The sequence below is a fragment of the Daucus carota genome, chromosome 7 (assembly GCF_001625215.2).
Source record: "Daucus carota subsp. sativus chromosome 7, DH1 v3.0, whole genome shotgun sequence".
Lineage (NCBI taxonomy): Eukaryota > Viridiplantae > Streptophyta > Magnoliopsida > Apiales > Apiaceae > Daucus > Daucus carota.
The window spans coordinates 36,572,771-36,592,593 of NC_030387.2; the positions used below are offsets into that span (position 1 = coordinate 36,572,771).

The window sequence follows — 19,823 nt, forward strand, 5'->3', positions numbered from 1 at the left end:
ATTGTTGATAACCAAAGTATGGTTGATCAGCAATCAGTGCAGTGGTCTTCTGTAAGGCCATACTCTTGGATTCTGTTGATCCACCACCATATATGATCTTTCTCTGTTCAAGTTCCATCTCAAACGTCTTCAGTTTTCCAAACAGCTTTTCCAAAGTCATAGTCCTGAAGTCGCTTCTTTCCCGGATGGTCTCTGTCTTAACAACTAGATGGGGTGGCATCACAAATGAGAACTTTCTGTTTATCTCTTTCTGTGGATAGGTCTTTCCATGCAGGGTGAGTTCATTCAGTAACAACATGAACCTCTCGTAGATTTGAGAAATGTTCTCTCCAGGTATTGCCTGAAATGCTTCATATCTGGCAATTAGCATATCGTATCTGTTTTCCCTGACTTCTTCAGATCCCTCCATCAATGCCTCAATAGTGTCCCACATCTGCTTTGAAGTTTTCAGACTTAGTATCAGATGTGTCATTGTCTTGGTCATTGATTCAACAATTATGAGTTGCAGATTATGATCCTGTGCAACATATTCCTTATCAGTGTCAGTGTATTCACTTTTCTCTTTGGGAACAGACTTCTGTGGAATACGAACACCATTTTCAACAGATTCAGGAATAATCTTCATAGGCACAAATGGACCATTTTCCAGAATCCCAATGAACATGGGATTAGCAACTCTGATGTACAGCAACATCTTCATCTTCCAGTTGTTGTAGTCATCCTTGTCAAATGGAGGTACTTTGATTCCTAACTTATGTGTCGACATTGTTATCAGATAAAATTACGATTGTACGGACAGCTAGCTTTTCAGATTGGTTACGGATCTCAGATCTGTATATCGATCAGCTAAGCTCTGATACCAATTGTTAGGTCCAATCAGACGTAGAAGGGGGGGGTTGAATACGTCGTACCAATTTCTTCGATTTAATTTAATTGCGGATAATCTTTGTTTCAGTCCATGTTAAATCAATCGTAAATAAATAACTCCAGCAAGTCGGGGAATATTCTTGTATTAGAAATAATCCTCGGGTGCTACAAATTCCAACACAAGTGTCGGCTGCAGAGACTACAATCACTCTATTACAAACTCTCGATAAATACGATCTTCTAATTTAACTCTCGAGAATGTGTATAGTGTGTGCACTTACAAAGTGTGTAGTTGTTTTCAAATGAAAACACAAAGCCCTATTTATAGACTTTCCAACAACTAACCATGGTTAACGAGTTCGTCCAGGACGACTTTGATTCAACAAAATAATTCTAACTCCAATGTGAATGAAGTGGCGCCAGTTATGTATACACATATATATATATCACAAAGTTGCGCCTTGAATATATATACATGTGTATATAGAAAGTCAAACCTTGCGCCTCTTTGTTCCACTGAGATGACTTAGATGAATTTTACTGGAATTGCGCCTTTGGACATGGTTGGAGAGTTGTGGCGCAAACTTTGACCTTGAGTCAAAGGTTGCGCCTCAACTGAGCACACTGTATCACTGTGGTTGCCTTAGACAAATCTAGGAGTGATTGACTCAAGTCAAAGTTGGCGCTTTGACTTGAGGTCAATCCTTGCGCCTCTTTCACAGTATGTACACCTGAGTCACTTAGAAATATTTCTAAGTGTTTTAAGGAAGGATGAGGCGCAAACTTTGACTTAGTCAAAGTTTGCGCTTCATCAGTGATGAAGCTTCCCTGTATTGAAACACTTAGTCAAATTCATAAGCCTTCCAGTTTTGCATAATAATTAAATATACATACATATATTTATAATTAATTGTGTTTAATTAATTACTTGAATTTAATTAAATTCAAATAATTCACAATTAATATATATATATATATATGTATATCTAATTAATAAGATCTTTTATCAATGTATTCTGGAGCAGCTTTATTGACTTGATCAATTAATTCGTTGATCGAATCCATTGAATACTTTCGTATGTCCTGACGTCCTGTGCACTGGTCTGGTTCACGAACGACTCGAACTGAAATAATTCTTTGAATCCTTTGCTTGATAATATACTTGATCAGTCATTCCGGGTTAGATGTTGCTTCGATAAATTTGATTGTAAATAATCAAATTAAATATACTGGAATCTTCTGGTCTTTGATACTTGATCTTCAGGCAATCTTGATAGCAGAAACATATTGAACTTTATTCTTCACTGAGGCTTGAACATGTTAATGAACTTCTTCCAGTGGACGGATGCTCGTCTCAGATATCTTGATTGTCTTTGTCTGTTCGTATCGAATCTCCAACCTGTAGATTCCTGTATAATACTTACGTATTGTTTCCTGTCTTTTGTTGTGTTGAGTTATCGTAATTACAGTTACGTTACATTATGCTTTACAGTATAGGTCTTGGAGAGCTTTTGGTTCGTGGTTCAGGGGTTTCAGCAAGCTGATAACAGGAACAAGGGATAAAGGGAGTTATATTATTGAATCATTGTAATTGTTAACATTATTGATTAATAATATAATCTCTTACCAGTTGGTAGGGGACCAGGACGTAGACCATTAGGGTTAGGGGTCGAACCTGGCTAAAATTCTCTGTGTTGCTAGCTTACTGATTATATCTGTTTTGCATTGCATCTGCATTGTTAGCTAGCTGACTGTTTACTCTGAAATTAACAGCAAGCTGTCTGTGACAGTTTAACTATTCGGTAACAATTAAAAATCGGTCATATTAGCCATAACACCTATTCACCCCCCTCTAGGTGTGTAATTTCAGTAAATTTATGAACTTGCAAGATAACACATTTTACAAGATTTGTTAAGCTATGTTTTGCAAGATAACACATTTTACAAGATTTGTTAAGCTATGTTTTGCAAGATAACACATTTTACAAGATATATTAAGCTATATTTTAGTTGCAGAACGTGTGTGGACTTCGAGACTCCAATGAAATGAATCGGGACATCATATATGTTAACATCCTCCCACAAACTGACATTAAATGATCAAAATGATGTGTGCTAATTTTTAATTGTTGAATTATTAACTTGATTTTAAAATGATTATAATTATTTTAGCAAAAAATATTATAAAATTAAATTCTTATAACTACTTTAATTTTTAAATATAATAAAATCATATCTAAAATTTTAAATATATATTATTTGTACATTTAATGACCTTCTTAGAATTGCGGTTGGACAAATAAGAATAAGGAAAGAAGCAAGGGGCCAGATATAAAACAGAGGAAAAGATTTGAGCGTTGTTGTTGATAATAATGGCGAGCTCTATACATCGGATTGTGAGCCACACTCGCCGTGCCCATCAGACCAGTGTGTTGCAGCAGTTATCGAGACACTACTCTACATCTGAATCTTTAGTCGAGTACAAGGCTGGTGAGATTGGTACTGTTTCTGGCATCCCAGATGAGCATCTTGTGAGAAAGGTATCATCTTTTTGCCCATTTCTCTCTAATTTTGCATCAGATTGTTTCTTTAGGGTGCTCTGTTTAGTGGGTATGTTATGGATTTTGGTGTATTGTCAGGGAGTTGACTGATTTTGTTAGTCACTGATTTGTTAGATTTTAGGGTTTTTTGTATGAGCAATTATGCCCAAATTTTGTATTGTTGATATTATTATGATGGGATTGTTGGTTGGGGGAGGGGCAAGATGATTTCTTTGTTGAGTGAAATGTGGATTGCATAAGAGCTGTGTTGGTTACGGGTTGTTTTGTAGTGGCATTATAACTCTTTGGGTTCTTTTTGGTTTATTATGTTTGATACTTGGAACATTAGGTTTACCATACCATGTCTTCTGATGGAGTATCCTAGGTAACTATGGTTGTATGAATATTATTGAACTTGAAAGCATTGGTTCTGCTTCTGCAGTTGAACAATTATTGCAGCAACTATGCTTACACGTAACATAATTGACTTGTAAATCATTAAAGTTATGCCCATACCCATAAATAATTACCCGTGGAACAGGCTTCTTTCCGCAGGATTCTTTTTAAGTTGTTTGTACCCTGATTGAACTTTTATATGTAAAAGTGGATGTTTACCAATGTATTTTGGTGTAATGCACTCTGATGGAATTCCCAAGTAGTTTTCACTAAAAAATTTAGATATAAAGTTTCAAATATAGTGACTCTTAATGTGGAATGAAGTGTATCGTGTGTAGAGACTATTCTACTTGGGGGCCCAGCAATCTTTTTGGTGTGATTAAAAATTTGCAAGACCAATTAATGTTGGGAAATTTGTTTTAACTCAATTTATTTCTTGTGTCAAATTTTTTGTTCTCTTTGATAATTGTGGTGCGCAGGTACATGTTACATATGAATGAAAATCTCTGATATTGTTATTTTATATGCTTCAAGGTTGTAATATATTCACCTGCTAGAACTGCTTCTCAACAAGGATCAGGAAAAACTGGAAAGTGGAAGATCAATTTTGTCTCAACCCAAAAGTATGCTTATTTCCTACTATTGTTATTTTCATTCAAGACAGAAAATTTGAATTTGCTAAGTCCACCTTTGAATGTTACAACTCCATTTAGATTTTAGAACTTAGGGGTCTGTTTGATCTGGAAAATTAAAATATGTATCTAGCAATGTGATGCATTTTCCTTTGTTTATAATTGTGCTTAAACTCCTTGATTGACTTTGAATAACTTGCAATGGCAAAATTTGATAGGGTTCAATACTGTGTTCTTCTAGCTAGCAAGTGTAATTGTGTTGTAAAGCTCCAAATATAGTAGAACTCGGTCTAGTAATCCTCTGAGGAATTTGAATTATTACTTGCACAAAACAGGCAGACTTCTCCTGCTGGAAATTAGACGATCAATGTGATATAAATCAAAGTAAATGAGATTTATATGGACTCCAGAACCTGCCTTGGAGCTTTTATGGGCAAAGGGTCCTAAAACTTGTCTATGTGTTATGCTTATCGCATACTTGTACAGGCAGGAATATATGTATTGTGAATAACCAAACAAGGTAAAAGGATCAGCATGTTATGTAAGTTTCGTCCTGCTTGGGTCTGCTCCCATATATAATTTACCATGGTCACTGTTAGCCTATCGTCTTATACTAGCGCCAATTGTCACTGAAGAATTAAATTGTTCACCAGAGTTTATTTAGCACACAGTAAAGTAACCTCATGTTGCATTTGTTTGTGTATAAGCAAGTCCTTAAAATTTTGGAGGCATGCATCCTTTCTCTTTGTTTATGCAGTTGCAAATGGATCATGTAGAAGTTGCAAATGCATTTCTTTGTTGATAAATGGATGTATATATATCATCATAAACTGCCATTACCTGCTTTTTGATTGGATAAAAACACTAATATGAAGTCCTTTAATACCTTTTCAACCTTGAAAAAGTGTTTACTAAAGGCTGAAAAATGTCGAGTCACTGACACTTGTTTGTTGTATCCGCAGGTGGGAAAATCCTTTGATGGGCTGGACCTCTAGTGGGGACCCATACTCCCATGTAGGTGAGTCTGCCCTAAATTTTGACAGTGAAGATGCTGCCAAGTCATTTGCGGAAAGGCATGGCTGGGAATATCAGGCAAGCTCATTAGCATTCTATTTTATGGACATAGGTGCCGCATATATTGTCCAGTTTGCTTTCTCTTTGTTATTAACCATATTACTCCGAGTTGTTGTACCGATGTCGGACACTTGGACACCTTGACACGACACTTATTTCATGTTTGGAATGTTGATACTTTGACCAACTTAAAAGACTACATGCAAGTCAAAGTAACGATTCAAAATAAATATATGAGAAGAAAGAAGCAAAAATGAGAAAAAAGTAGACAAGACACCTAATTTGCGAAGTGCTTTACAAAATAAGGTTTAATGTATCGTGTTCCTCATAATCGTGTCTGGAAATTGGATAGTGTCCCCGTGTCTCCAAATTATAGATTCTTTCGAGACCATCGTGTCTGACACTCTATACCCCAGTCAGAATAATATAGGTCGTATATGCACTTCTGTTTTATCTCTTTTGATAGATTATATAAGTATGTGACAATCATAAACTCATACTAAATTGATACACATTATATTAGTCCGGTCATTAGCTCTTATATTCCATCTTTATTTTTTTTGCAGGTTAAGAAGCGTCAAACACCTCTATTGAAGGTTCGGAATCTCTTACTACCAACTCCTACATATTTGGTTAATATCTTGGAAATACTAGAAAGCTTTCATTGTTTTTATTAAAATTAAAGCGTTTTTTGGATTATTCTTTTCTTTATGGTTGCAGATTAAGACGTATGCAGAAAACTTTAAATGGAAGGGCCTTCCTGAAGCACAATAAGCATAAGTATCACCATTGTTTTGTTGTGTTTTGTTTTTTTTTTTCCTATAAAGAAAACAAGCAGTGTGTAAAGACTGGGATGTTTTCCATGCCTGCATACTTCTCTTGTACTGGTAATCTGTATGAGAATAGCTTGTCGTTAAGCTCTCTCCAACTTGTAATAATTCAAACTCATGCCTAGGGTGGATGGGAATCCTTATTATTTGGTATTGGATATTCTCTTTGTATGATGCAAATTTTTCTTTTTTCTTTTTTCTCTTTTTTTGACTTCAAATAGTTTAAACAATGCATTAGTGGTTTTGTGGTGCAAACAATTGTACATTATAACCAATTTCTAAGAGCTTGCTTATGTCGAAAAGCCAAAGTTACTGTGTCTTAATATTTAAGTCAATATAGCTTATTTCTTAAAATAAAAATTGAATTTTTGTTTAACTTTTTACAAATCAAGTACAGCAAAATCTTATCCTTCTGAATTGCTTCTGAGACATACTTCTGAGTCCTGACAATTAAGTTGAAGTACAACAAATCTACTCCCATTGTCCTTGTTTTTTTTTACAGTTTTTTTTCATTGTTTAGCATGTATTTCAAGGTGTACATAAAAATATAATTTCAAAATTTTCTTTTTTAACATTAAATTTTTATTCAAAAGAAAAAAAATTATGAAAGTGCACTGAGCTCAAGGCTTGGAATGCATATATATACAACCATATATAACCCGGTATGCAAAAATGCTTGCAACATACTGACATACACGGTTTGGGAGGGGGTTTAATCCAGCAACAAAGAGTGGTGGCACTTCTGGATTATAGGTGAGGTTCATGTCCATAAACATGTCAATTTTGAATCAAGCTAAAATTACTTATGACGGCATGAAATTGAATACTAAATTCAAGATAATGAAAAACTAATTTCATGTCATTTTGGGTGTCATTTTGGATTCCACATCGGGTTTCGGTATATTGTCACCGCAGTAAGGGTGAAATGTATATGATCCTAGTAGGCAAAAGTCACTTGCAACATACACTTGGCTTAAAACATTGTCAATGTAAAATATATTTCTAACTACAAAAGTTTGACAGGCTTTCCCGGCCCTAGAGATGTCCATACTGATACAGCTACCACATACATAGAATTCATGTGTGCTGGACTGACTTCACATTTCACCCCATTCGGCATAAACCAAGCATGGCTCAATGTGTAAACATTCATGTCAGAGCAACATATGAACTTTAAGCTGACTGACTCAATTTTGAAGCTTTTCGATTTATATTTCTATAACTCTAATAAAACATGCTATCAAAACGAATGCCACTGGTGTCTGGCAGCAACTGCTTCATATAATACTTAGATCTGCGTGACAAGTTGATTTTTTTCCTCCTATTCTCTGGTATATGATCAATTGTACATTCAGAGAAGCCTCGTCTCACAAACCTGCAATGTTTAATGGCTAGCTATTAATCAATCATTTGACACATGATGATAAATGTATTAACTTACACTCATGTGCAGACAATGCAAGGGGCTCTATAGTTGAATGTCTCTAGAAAACAGATGTAGTAAATGCTAGAAAAGTGCATGTAAAGTGCCACAAAGAACAAACTTGACTGAATTTTCTACTACTAATTTTTTTGAAAACAAATCTCATCTTATTTTTGCAACCTTGTGAGTACTTGGAAACTAAAGCATAATTATATCATGAACTAATAATGAACAGAGGACGGGGGAGTACCAGTCAGCTGTGCGGGTTGTAAGCAGAAACAGCATCTGAAGCCCAAGAGAAGATGCTTTCTTCTCAATGTAATCTGTAAAAACATAGATTATGAGCAGTGAGTCAATGCCAGGAAATCTTTAAACAAAACCGAGGTTTGTTTTGGCTCCTAAAAAGCAGCAATACAAGTCATATACGAAGACAAACTTGACTATTTTAGTCCTTACATGTGGGTTGGGTGTATAGATAATATACAAGGCTTAGTATTATTGCAAGTGTGCAAGTATACAGAACTTGTAACAGTTTGGATGACAGTCATGTCAGATTGTTGCATTACACATATATGGCCATATAGGATTTTGACTACAAATCTATAATGCAATTGGGTCCACACTGGGCCTATTGCAAAAAAAAAAAAATTAAGAACTATGACATACCAAGTAATTTGTCACCCTGCCCTTGTCCACGGCAATCAGGAGAAACAGCAATTGCAGCAACTTCGCCACACTTTTCTTTAAAGAAAGGAAACAGAGCCGCACAAGCAATGATATGACCCTCTCTCTCCACAACAATAAAGTAATCCAAGGCCTTGAGTAGCTGTGAACATTCAAGATGAAATGTAGGTACTAATTGAACAAGAACTTGATATTGTGGGAGAAAAGTATTAACTGCAAACCTCTTCATCAGTGCGTTTGACTAATGTGCCGGAATCTTCTAATGGTTGTATTATTTGTCTTATTGCTGAAAAATCTCCTACCTTAGCCATCCTTGTTCCTTCATATAGATCACTGTAAACACACATCACATTCAACACCTTATACATATAATAGATACATGTATATATACCACTCCATAATAATTAATTGTGTCAGAAAAAGGTTCTCTTAATCAAATGTAGACAACAGGTTACATACCTAGCAACCATAGTCCCAACTCCGTCTCGTTGAAACAACTCCTTCAGTAGAACACCTCCAATATTCCCGTCTAATAAATGAACTCTTTGAACACCACCCTGGCAGAAAAGTAGATTATACAAATGTGAACGGAGTTTCTTGCTTAGAAGTAACTACTTAAGAAACTTCTAAGACTGAACTAGCAGACCACAGCACCAAGACACAAAAAGTTTATGGTTCTGACATTCTAAATTATTTAAATTAGTAAATAGATCAACACATATTCATTCTGGTGGTGCAGGTAACACCTATCATGCTCAAAAGTTGAGAGCAAGTAAAACTAGTCCAATAGATATTACCAACATAGTAGTCTTTTAATACAAGCAGGGGCTCTGTTAGGAAAAAAGGATAAATGAAGAGATCAGAGGGACATGCGTAGTGTCCATGCTGAAAAGGGTAGTAGTTAGAATCTCAAGTTTGGACATTATATTCGGGGTTTATAATTTAGGATCATCAGAGAACATAAGATGAATATATTATCCAAAAACAGTATTGCATAATTGGTGTCTGGTGATTTGATCAATATTCTGGTCTTCATCACTTAATAACATGGGCTGGTGAATTTTTTTGTAAACTTACTCTGCACACAAAAGCTGCAGCAGCCAATTCTGACAAGTAACCATTTAATCGACTCAGTCTCTCTTGACCACCAATAGCAAATCCCTGTTCACCAGGCCATAGTCCATTTCCATGATCGAAACCAACACCATTCTGAAAAGTAGCATTATAGTGACCACTAAACCCATTGCCATTGCTGTTCATGCTTAGAGAATTTATGTCTTCCTGACCAACAGCTTTTACATAATTCGCAGCTATTTCACTTTGTTTGGCACGTTTCCTGATCAATGTGTCTGCATCTTGAAGTGTTAAAAAACGAATAAGACGTCCACCCTCATCCAAAATAGGACCATCTATAACACAAACAAGCTTCTCTGCTCCAAGAGCCAATGCACAGGCAGTAGCAACTTCATAGGTGCTGCAACATACAACAATGTATTAACCAGAAGATCAATCCACCCATATGATTCTTTAATATCCAGGCTATTATTGAATTTCATTTGGTTATTGTCTTAGAAAAAAGTAAAACATTCTGGACTTGTTAAAAAATTGCACAATACACCTTGAGAAACTAAAGAACCCTTGACAATGAAAAATTCAAGAAAACAGAGATTGCATCATGCTAGAAAGATGTTGGGTCAGGTATTAGTCCATCCAAACATTTATATGTTACATAAACACATTGATGAGGATATCTTAATATGTACCTAATGCTTATTCAAAAATAAAATGCATGAGTTTTGCAAAGGAACTAGTGCACAATTTTTTAAACGTTTTTTGTCAAACGGCAAAGATGTTTGCCACATGAAAAGGATGCGAGAAACATATAGACATATTCTATGTAGAGTAGCAAGTCATATAATAGTAAACTCAATGTGCCAAGATCTGCACTCAGAGAGCCACTTATTTGAAAGATCAAGGTTAGTCATGAGCAATATTTGCTAACAGATGGCAATATTTGCTAAAAGGAAAAGAGGTGAAGGCTCGTTTGGTTTTGCAAACATGAATAGAATCTTTCTAACAGTTTTCTTATTTTATATTTAACTGCATAACCTCAAAAAAAGGATATTACTTTGACTTTGATGAAAATTAATATATTTTTCTAGCTAGAATAAGAATTAATTGGTAGTTCCTATCTAATAATCTACCCTGCCAGATGTCAGATGATCTGCCAATATCATACAAGCCATAACAAAGGTACCTATTTAAAAAGGCGATATAGCATACTTGCAATTTAATGCTTCACCAGAGCTGGAATAGCCGATGTTACTTAAAATAACTATTGAATCTTGATCCAGCCTCTCGCGTATGCGTGCCACGTCAACTTTCTTAACTTCACCTGTTGCGCCATAATCAATTCCTTCGACGACTCCCTTTCGCTGTTGTATAAGATTAAAAATAATAAAGAACGCCAGCCAGCAGTAAATTAATACTTCAAAGGAAATTGGGAAGCATTACAAAAATGTAATTCAACATTATACTCACTCACCTTTGCCGCAAGAAAATTGCCACTTACAACACTGACACCATCATGCCAGCGTCTATTCTCTCCATGTCGGCGAATACTGCACAAGGAGGGCCCAGCAGACAGCTTTGCCTCAATCAGGATACGTATTCTCCCGGCTGCATCCATTGCAGCCTCAAGAGATTTGGGGTCAGTAATCCTGTACCGTCCAACATACTTTGGTTCACTTTCTACAAACAACATAACATCAATGTCACAGCCTTCTCGAGAGAATTCTAGTCCAACAAATCAGATTCATATTCCCCCTATACGACCTACGATACTCACCTCTCTCGTGCAATAGCTTGTCAATCTGCACATGAGTCCCCGGCACAAGAACAAACTTAATCCCCAGTCCACGGAGCAACGCTATATCCTGCATAAAACCATGTCATAACTAAAGCCCCCACCACCAAAACCATCTCTTCTTCTCTTGAACAACAAAACAGCATTTTGCAACCAAATTTCCCAAAAAAACAACCTAGCTCAAAAGGGTAGCCATAACTCAATCATGTAACCTTATATAAACTCTAATTCCCAACCAACAAGTATGTAATTAACACCCCACAAGAAAAGCTTACAATTTTAAAAATGAAATCGTAAAGAGTAAAAATGCAATACCATGAGAATAGAATCAAGAAGTGAAGAATGGTCAACAAGTTCAGCAGAAATAAGAACAACAAAAGTGCTGCCACGATGTGCGAGAAAATAAGGCCAAGATTCCCGAAAGAATTGGACAAAAAGCTCGTCTTTCAAAGCAGCTGCGGCGCTGGTACTAGATTCATCCCCACTTTCTGATTCCGACCAAACACTACACCCAACTGACACCTCGTGTTTTCGGACACAACATTTCAGTTCGGTTGGTAGCGCCAGACCAATTGTACGAGGAGGAGGGAGTTTGATAAGCAATTTGTCGGAGGAAGATGTTTTCAAGCGGCTACAGAGGGAAGAAAGGCTGGTAGCTAAAGCAGCCATTGAAGAAGAGAAGGAGAAGACGATTATTATGAATATGAAATGAAAATTAATTTATTAAAATCGAAAATTTTGTGAAGGGGTTGGTGGCTCATGGCTGCTGTGAAGGAAGTGCTCTGGTGAGAAACTTTTCGGCCCAAGAAGAGTTGTCCATATCGTTTTCGATGTTTGTATGTGTTCAAATAAGCATCATTTAATTATTTTATGTAATAATTTCTAATATAGTAACATAACCAATAAAACTAAAAACATATATTTAATATTTAAAATATACTATATTTATTGTCCTTTTTAATATTTTGTCACGCCTTTAATATGTAAAATTTTTATTATTATTTAGGTTGAAGGACTATATTTTATAAATAAATTCTAATTGTTTACTCAATTTTGTTTTTTATAAATAAATTTATATGTCTTATAGATTAGTATATGTGATATATAACAAATAATATGTACAAAACACAGACATTGTTTAAAGAAATTAAGAAGTGGAAATTTAATTAAAGTTATAATAACTTATAAGTTCTTAGAAGTAAAAGGTAAAATATAAGTTTTGGAATGAGTACATGTTAAAGGCGCATCTGAATTTGGAGTCCCATAATTTAGCATTGTACAAACAAGTTCCAGCTATGGAAGGACAAGAGTTTTTACAAGCTAATATATACTATTAACAAACTCCTGCAACACTGCTCTTATATGTAGAGTGTACTAACAAAATAAATATTAGGTTAATTCTGTAGGTCAGCCCTTCACGTCAAGGTTAGAATACCATAACTAGAAGTGTACATGCCGGAAATAATTACACACTTAAAACCAAGGAAGCCGTCTTCTTGGTTGTTTAGCAGAATCCTTGGTAGGGGTCAAAGTGATTCTGTCGGCGTGAGCAACAGCCCATCTGCTAAAATCTGGAGAAGAAACCAGCCCTTCCAAGGCAGTTTTTGTTGTTTCTCTCGTGAACTTCTCCCATTCCTCCTTCGAAAATTTTCTTCTTTCAGGTGTAGTATGGAAAGTAGAGTAAAATGGATCAGAATCTGAAATTGATTGTTCCACGGTAGGTCCTGAGGATTTGGCAGCACAAGTGAAAAAGGCAGGTCATGAATATAGCTTATACCTACTAAACATATCTAAAAGAACATCAAAACGACAAATTTTCAAACATAATAAAGCAGCAAGCAAACAAGTTAAAGTGAAAGGATTTGCATTGAGGGAAAAGGTGCTCTATTAATTTAGGCCTCTGATTACTGTACTCACGGTAAGCGTCTCTAAATGATATTGCTTCTGGATTCCGAGATCTTCTGTGTCTGCTCCCGCCTTTTCTAAAAAAGTTTCTGCACACGGTTTCCATATGTACATTGTAACTTCCTTCATCCAAACAATGGGTATAATAACTGAAGATGAGAATGCTATTTATGACTTCAAAAGCCACGACAGAATAAACTTCCTTACCTGAAGTAAATAGGTATATCTAGGGCAAACTCGTAGAAGCGGAGCAGTAATTCTAGAGCAGACTCGTACAAGTAAAACAGTGATTCCGAAACAGAAGCGTACAATTGGAGCATTACTTCTAGAGCAGACTCATACAAGTGGAGCAGTATCATATATAGGTTGGTATTCCTCAGGACGATCGAAACCAATATTCCAGAAACTAAATTCACAGCTGACAGTAGAGGATCCACAGAACTCTAAACAAAGAAAAACATATCAAATTCACAGACAGTTATTTGTATATGACATGCAAAATCTAATGAAAAGAAACCATCATGCACTTAATATAAGTTTAAAGGTGCAAAAAATTTAACGAACTCCTGAAAAAATAACAAAAACAAACTAGAAAGCACAAGGCAACAATATGAGCATTAAGAACTGCCTAAGAATTTTGAACTGGGAAAATGAGAAGAAAAATAAACCTGCAAAACCATGACAGCACCAAGAATCCAGATGGACCAGGCAACAAAATTTGCTACACCCTTGTCAATTGACCCATCATCTGCAAGAACAAGTTTGCGAACCGCCCAAAAGCCCAGCCAAGCTCCAAACAGTATAAGGAAAAGCAGTATAAATATAATTAACTGCATCACACAGAGCTCGTCAGTAAGCCAAAGCAGCAATTAAATTTCCTAGAAATAAACATGATACAAAAATACTTTTCCATTAAGACAAAGCAACGGACAATACTTGAGATTAAACTTCAATAAAAGACGTACTAACTATTAGGGTCTTGCAAAAACAATGTTGTATAAGGTAAAATATGAAATGGTGAATTATCTTTTAGGCATGTTGGTTTTTTTTTGGTTTATAGTAAGTAAAAAGAGGGGTATAGCACAACAAGACATAAGCAAGAAGATGTGATATATTTGATAGATATTTGATGGAGTTTGATACTTCTTTTTCTTTGAGGATCACAGCAGTTATATAGCCTTACAAAATAAAAACTGACATAGAGAGATAAACGCAAACATAATTGTCCAAACATATTTAGCAAAATAACAATTGCTAACATTTATTCTAGTACCGATTCTTGCCACCAAACCAGCCTCCATAAATATTGAAGCATAATTAAACACTCCTCCTTGTTTCAATATTTCTTTATTGTCATATTCAGACATCAAGATTATAATCTTCAAGCTATAACGCATAGCGGGTTTTTTGTTTCCATTGAAAATTCTTTTTACAAGCACTGACCACAAATTAAATTTGTTCCGATGTCCTCGAGGAGCAAATCTTGAATAATATATGGAATCAATTTCATGACTTAAAATGTAAACAAGGATTATGGTTATGGGATATGGTTATGGTTATGGCTTATGACTGTGGTTATGGTTATGGCATATGTTTGTGGTTATGGTTTATGGATCATGATATATTCTTCAAAAGAGTAGGTCCCTTATGAAGAGAGCTCTAATACCATTAGTTGGGTTTCTTTTGTTTATAGATAAGTAAAAAGAGAGGTATAGCACAACAAGACATAAACAAGAAGATGTGATATATTTGATAGATGTTTAATGGAGTTTAATACTTCTTATTATTTAACGATCCCGACCTTTATATAGCCTTACAAAATAAAAAGTGAAATAGAGAGATAAATACAAACATAATTGTCCTAACATAATTAGCAAAATAACAATTACTAACATTTATTCTTGTGCCGATTCTTGCCACAAATTAGTCTCCATAAATATTGAACAACTCAACAAGGCAGTCTCATCTCATGCGAGCTTAGCAAAATGTCATAACACGGGTAACAAAAAGCAAATTTACTGAAGTTTTACAACATTATGAAATCCGGTGTACAATACAATTAGTAGATGCGGGTAAAAGATATCTGTGGTTTGTAAGTTACAAAAATGCAACTAATTTTAAAAAGGAAAAGATACACTTACATACAAAGGGTCCGGGTCAATAACAAGTGATTGTTGCAGCAAACTATCCGCTTTTTTTATAGCGGAAAGACATTAACACTAGGGTTTTTATGTGCATGTAGTCGGCCCATGAGCCCAACCGTTGTTTAAACACCCACCGCAGGGTTTTTTCCTTTCCGCGGTAAAATATACCGTATGGACTGTTGCCAACAATCACTTGTCAGGACCATTACCCACATACAGAAATACGAAAACCCCAGGAGCATTTCTTTCTGCTATACATTAGGGCTATGTTTGTTTTGGTGGATTTTAATCCCTTGAATCGGGATAATTATCTTAATTTCTCAAAATTTATAGGATTACTATCCCATAAAATCAGATTTAGATCATTTTTTTGATTCATTTCTACGGGATTATCATACAATACCTTCTCTCACATGTGGCATGACATTATAATCCCATATAAATGAACTAAAACAATGATGAACTTATGAATTTATGGGATTATAATCCCTTATATTTGAGATAAATAAGGTTAGCACGGGGATTATTCTCCCTTAAAATGCATGAATCTTTGAATAGGGAAAACAGAGAAAAAGATATCCACCTTGCTGGAAAGGAAGCGTATTGTTAGTTCAATTTAGTGGTAACGTGCATGCTTGGAAACATATTGTAGTGGTGAATAGACTAGCAACAGAAAATTTATCATAACTGTTACATTTATGGCCTCGGCTCATGCATCACAGCCTAAATAATGGGTACATTATACTGAATACAAATAAGTGATTGTGATCAGTAAGACAATTATTAGAAACATGCCACTATTGCTTCTCGAAACAAACAAGACCTGCACTAAAACACAAAATTTTCAATTTAGCACAGATCTCTCACCAAAATATAGGGAACTTACATACAGGATTGTACTCTTCACCGATTCCCGCCTCCCCAAATAATGAATGTAACAATAGTCTTGGCACATCACGGAATATTATAGCTCCAAACCCTAACTGAAAAAGATTTAGGATGTTTTAGTTTTACACCATAAAGTGATTGCAACAGATAGAGCTGGTTTATATAATAAATAAACAGACCCACCATAGACGCGTAGATAAACATTGCAAGAGAATTCTTCCGTCCAGTTGGTAGTAATTTCATTCCCTGTCAATATCATTATATATGTTAAAATATGATAAAACAATTAGCAATTAGGAAACCACATTCCAAACTTGTTCAATAAAGTCCATAAACAATATAAAAAATTTCAAATTAAGCTTGTTCATTATAAATGTGTTAAAGAAACAAAACATGTAGAGCTTAATTTATAATATCTTATTATGCAACTAATTTGCATCCAAAGATACAGATGTTTATGAAGCAAAAATCAAGGAATACATCAAAATACCTGAAAGAGGATCATCAGTATCACAAGGAGAACTCCTACTGCCATTGCGCTACTGTAGTAAAAAATTAGCGACTTACTCACGAACCAAGCTATTGTCATTAATGCACTCCCACATATCAAAAACATGATGCGAGAATAGCTAAAATCTGCAAAGCCATGCACAGTAAAGAATGATAAGTCTAATAATACAAGTCATATATTATTTTTTTTGGCTTATTGGTTGCTTCACACAGACCTTCATCAATTGACACCTTCAGATCTACTGAGGAAGATCCTGGAATACATATATCTAGAAGCTTGTGGTCGAAGGGTGACATGGTTCTAGACCATGAATCCTTGGAAAATTTTCCCCACGGACCCTGAGGGCACATCCCTACTCCTAGAGATGCATTCCTGGAAAGAAACATATATAAGGTACTCTAGCTATATAAATAAATACACACATAGATGAAAAGGAGATTAACATTCACAAGTTTCTTGTGTGTTTTTTGACAAACATTAACAAGTTTGGTACATAAAAATACAAGTATAGCTTCAGGCTTCAGCTTTTATTCGAAAAACTAACAGGAGCGTATAATTGCAATAGATATCTGTACTGTATCTTTGCAATTATGTAGTGCATTGGTACACACTGAAAAGCCTCTATTACAGAAAGAAGGAAAAAGACGATTTAACCGCACTATCCAGTCGAAGATAATCAATTCATACATTTGTAAACATATCATTACATATAAGGTATCCTATAACTCTTTTGTTGAGTGCTAATAGCAGATCCATGTATAAAATGCCATTAACGTCTTGGTGATTTTGATTAACAAATCCAGACTGTCAACACTACATAATCAAACTCACCTGTGAAAGCAGATGTGAACAATTGGCAGACGACTGCTTGGTAATACATATGACACATTCACCTTCACCGAATTGGCAAACTTTCTAATATTTTTTAGCCTCGACAAGCCGGTAATATCCACTCTTTCACAAGCTAGTTTGGTGCCGGGTTTAAAAGCAGGAGATTTGTCCACCAGCAAACTTGGACTCAGATTCAATGATGGAATTTGATCAACAACTACAAAGACAAAATACAGTGTGTCATAATTCATAATTAAAGCAACGCACATTAATCATCATCATACTCTACAGTACTAAAACAAATTAAGAACTTTCAATTAAGCGAAACTTCAAGGCTAATTAATTATATCAAAGAGTGCAATCTATGGTTGCTTATAAAGAAGTAAATGTGTTTGTAATTAGTTAAGACTTAAGAGACAAAAACTTTTAGGCACACTATGGAAGAAAATTAAGCTAGGGCACACATAATAAACATAATTCACAATAAGGAGAGAGGGAGAGGGAGAGGGAGAGAGAGAATGAGAGAGAGAGAGGGAGGGAGGGAGAGGGAGAGGGGGAGAGAGAGAGAGAGAGAGAGAGAGAGAGAGAGAGAGAGAGACCTAATGAATAGTTACTGTTAGAAGCAGTGGCAACAGGGGAGCAGACGAAGAAGGTGAGGAGGATAGTGAGAAGCAGTGGAGAAGCCATGGCCCTGTCTTTTCTCCAAACACTTTGAACAAGAAGAAAATTGAAAACGAAAAACAGGGGTGTGATTGTGCTGCTATTTTTTTCCTTCCAATTGGCCGCGCCGTTTCTCTTTTACTGTCAAAAAAACCCAGAGCCAGCGCGTAGCTAAATGCACCGGGTTATGTGTCTATAATTTAAATTGTGTTTTCTCTTAAAACAAAGGTTAAAATATTATTACTAATAAATATGTCTATATATGATCCCAGTGTGTTTGCCGTTTTTATGTCTTATCTCTGTAACTGTAAGTCATTTTTAAATTTGAGCTGAAAAAAAATTATTTATTTAATGAATTAAAAAACGGTCTGGAGTTAAAAAAAAAAAGTTAGATTTATTCAGTTCTTGCCCCTTCTTCTCTGCTCAATTTGCTCGGCAAGGTAGCAAATCTTACGGGGTATATTCGATTGGGATTTTAAAGGATTGTTTTTAGTGTATGGATTTTAATGGATTGTATGGGATTTTGATTTTGTGCGGATACTTGATAAAATGTGGCAGAGTTGATAGGATTTAGGTACAATGCTTCAAAATCCCATTGATTTTGGTAGGATTTCAAAAAACTTAAAATACACTGAAAAATACCACAAAATCCATCATTTTATGAAATAAATAAAAATCCATCCGCATTTGAATACCATCAGATTTTAAACAATCCCAATTGAATACCATCGGATTTTAAAGCATAATTTAAAATCCCAATTGAATACCACCAGATTTTGTAGCATAATTTGAAATCCCAATTGAATACCTCAATATTTTAATGGATTTCAAACAATCTCAATCGAATACCCTCGGATTTCATGAATACAAAAAAATGCTTGAAAATCCCAATCCAATACACCCCTCTTAATTATTCTTCTTCTTCTTTCTAAATAAAATATATTAAAGAGAAAAAGAGATTACGAGGGGTGTATTGGATTGGGATTTTAAAGCATTTTTTTGCATTCATGAAATCCGAGGGTATTCGATTGGGATTGTTTGAAATCCATTAAAATCTTGAGGTATTCAATTGGGATTTCAAATTATGCTACAAAATCTGGTGGTATTCAATTGGGATTTTAAATTATGCTTTAAAATCCGATGGTATTCAATTGGGATTGTTTAAAATCCATTAAAATCTGATGGTATTCAAATGCTGATGGATTTTTTTTCATTTCATAAAATGGTGGATTTTGTGGCATTCTTCAGTGTATTTTAAGTTTTTTGAAATCCCACCAAAATCAATGGGATTTTGAAGCATTGTGCTTAAATCCTATAAACTCTGCGACATTTGATCAAGAATCCGCACAAAATCAAAATCACATACAATCCATTAAAATCCATAGACTAAAAACAATCCATTAAAATCCCAATCGAATACACCCCCGTACATCTCTAAAGACATACCCCGCTGAGGGAAGGAAACACCTACTCTAAACTAGGCCTGTCAATGGAGCGAAAATCCGATCCAACCCGATCCGATCCGGGATCATTTTAGCGGATATGGATTTGATAAAAAAATATCCGATCCGA

At 35.2% G+C, this 19,823-nt stretch overlaps 3 protein-coding genes across 4 annotated transcripts; 1 reads left to right on the forward strand and 2 right to left on the reverse strand.

Moving 5' to 3' along the window:
- Window positions 1–3,155: 3,155 nt before the first annotated feature.
- On the forward strand, window positions 3,156–6,532 carry LOC108193749 (NADH dehydrogenase [ubiquinone] iron-sulfur protein 4, mitochondrial). Its single transcript, XM_017360559.2, has 5 exons — window positions 3,156–3,407; window positions 4,338–4,426; window positions 5,398–5,527; window positions 6,076–6,105; window positions 6,230–6,532. The coding sequence occupies exons 1-5, from the start codon at window positions 3,240–3,242 to the stop codon at window positions 6,281–6,283; spliced, it is 471 nt and encodes a 156-aa protein (XP_017216048.1). The 5' UTR covers window positions 3,156–3,239; the 3' UTR covers window positions 6,284–6,532.
- Window positions 6,533–7,307: 775 nt separating this feature from the next.
- Window positions 7,308–12,148, reverse strand: LOC108196800 (probable amino-acid acetyltransferase NAGS1, chloroplastic). The gene is made up of 10 exons (XM_017364236.2): window positions 11,628–12,148; window positions 11,295–11,382; window positions 10,992–11,197; window positions 10,730–10,881; window positions 9,524–9,920; window positions 8,906–9,003; window positions 8,668–8,779; window positions 8,429–8,588; window positions 8,013–8,085; window positions 7,308–7,714 (listed from the first exon to the last, which is right to left on the reverse strand). Exons 1-10 carry the CDS (start codon window positions 11,979–11,981, stop codon window positions 7,564–7,566), a joined length of 1,791 nt encoding a protein of 596 aa, XP_017219725.1. The 5' UTR covers window positions 11,982–12,148; the 3' UTR covers window positions 7,308–7,563.
- Window positions 12,149–12,537: 389 nt separating this feature from the next.
- LOC108193315 (uncharacterized) lies at window positions 12,538–18,413 on the reverse strand. Of its 2 annotated transcripts, none has more exons than XM_017359919.2 (10): window positions 18,191–18,413; window positions 17,592–17,808; window positions 16,975–17,132; window positions 16,740–16,885; window positions 16,433–16,495; window positions 16,252–16,344; window positions 13,886–14,047; window positions 13,425–13,660; window positions 13,230–13,306; window positions 12,538–13,036 (listed from the first exon to the last, which is right to left on the reverse strand). In XM_017359919.2, the coding sequence occupies exons 1-10, from the start codon at window positions 18,276–18,278 to the stop codon at window positions 12,786–12,788; spliced, it is 1,491 nt and encodes a 496-aa protein (XP_017215408.1). In that variant the 5' UTR covers window positions 18,279–18,413; the 3' UTR covers window positions 12,538–12,785. The 2 variants fall into 2 exon arrangements, 1 of the variants encoding a protein (XP_017215408.1); XR_010285769.1 differs by having other exon boundaries at window positions 12,895–13,036; window positions 13,230–13,340.
- Between the last annotated feature and the right edge of the window lie 1,410 nt (window positions 18,414–19,823).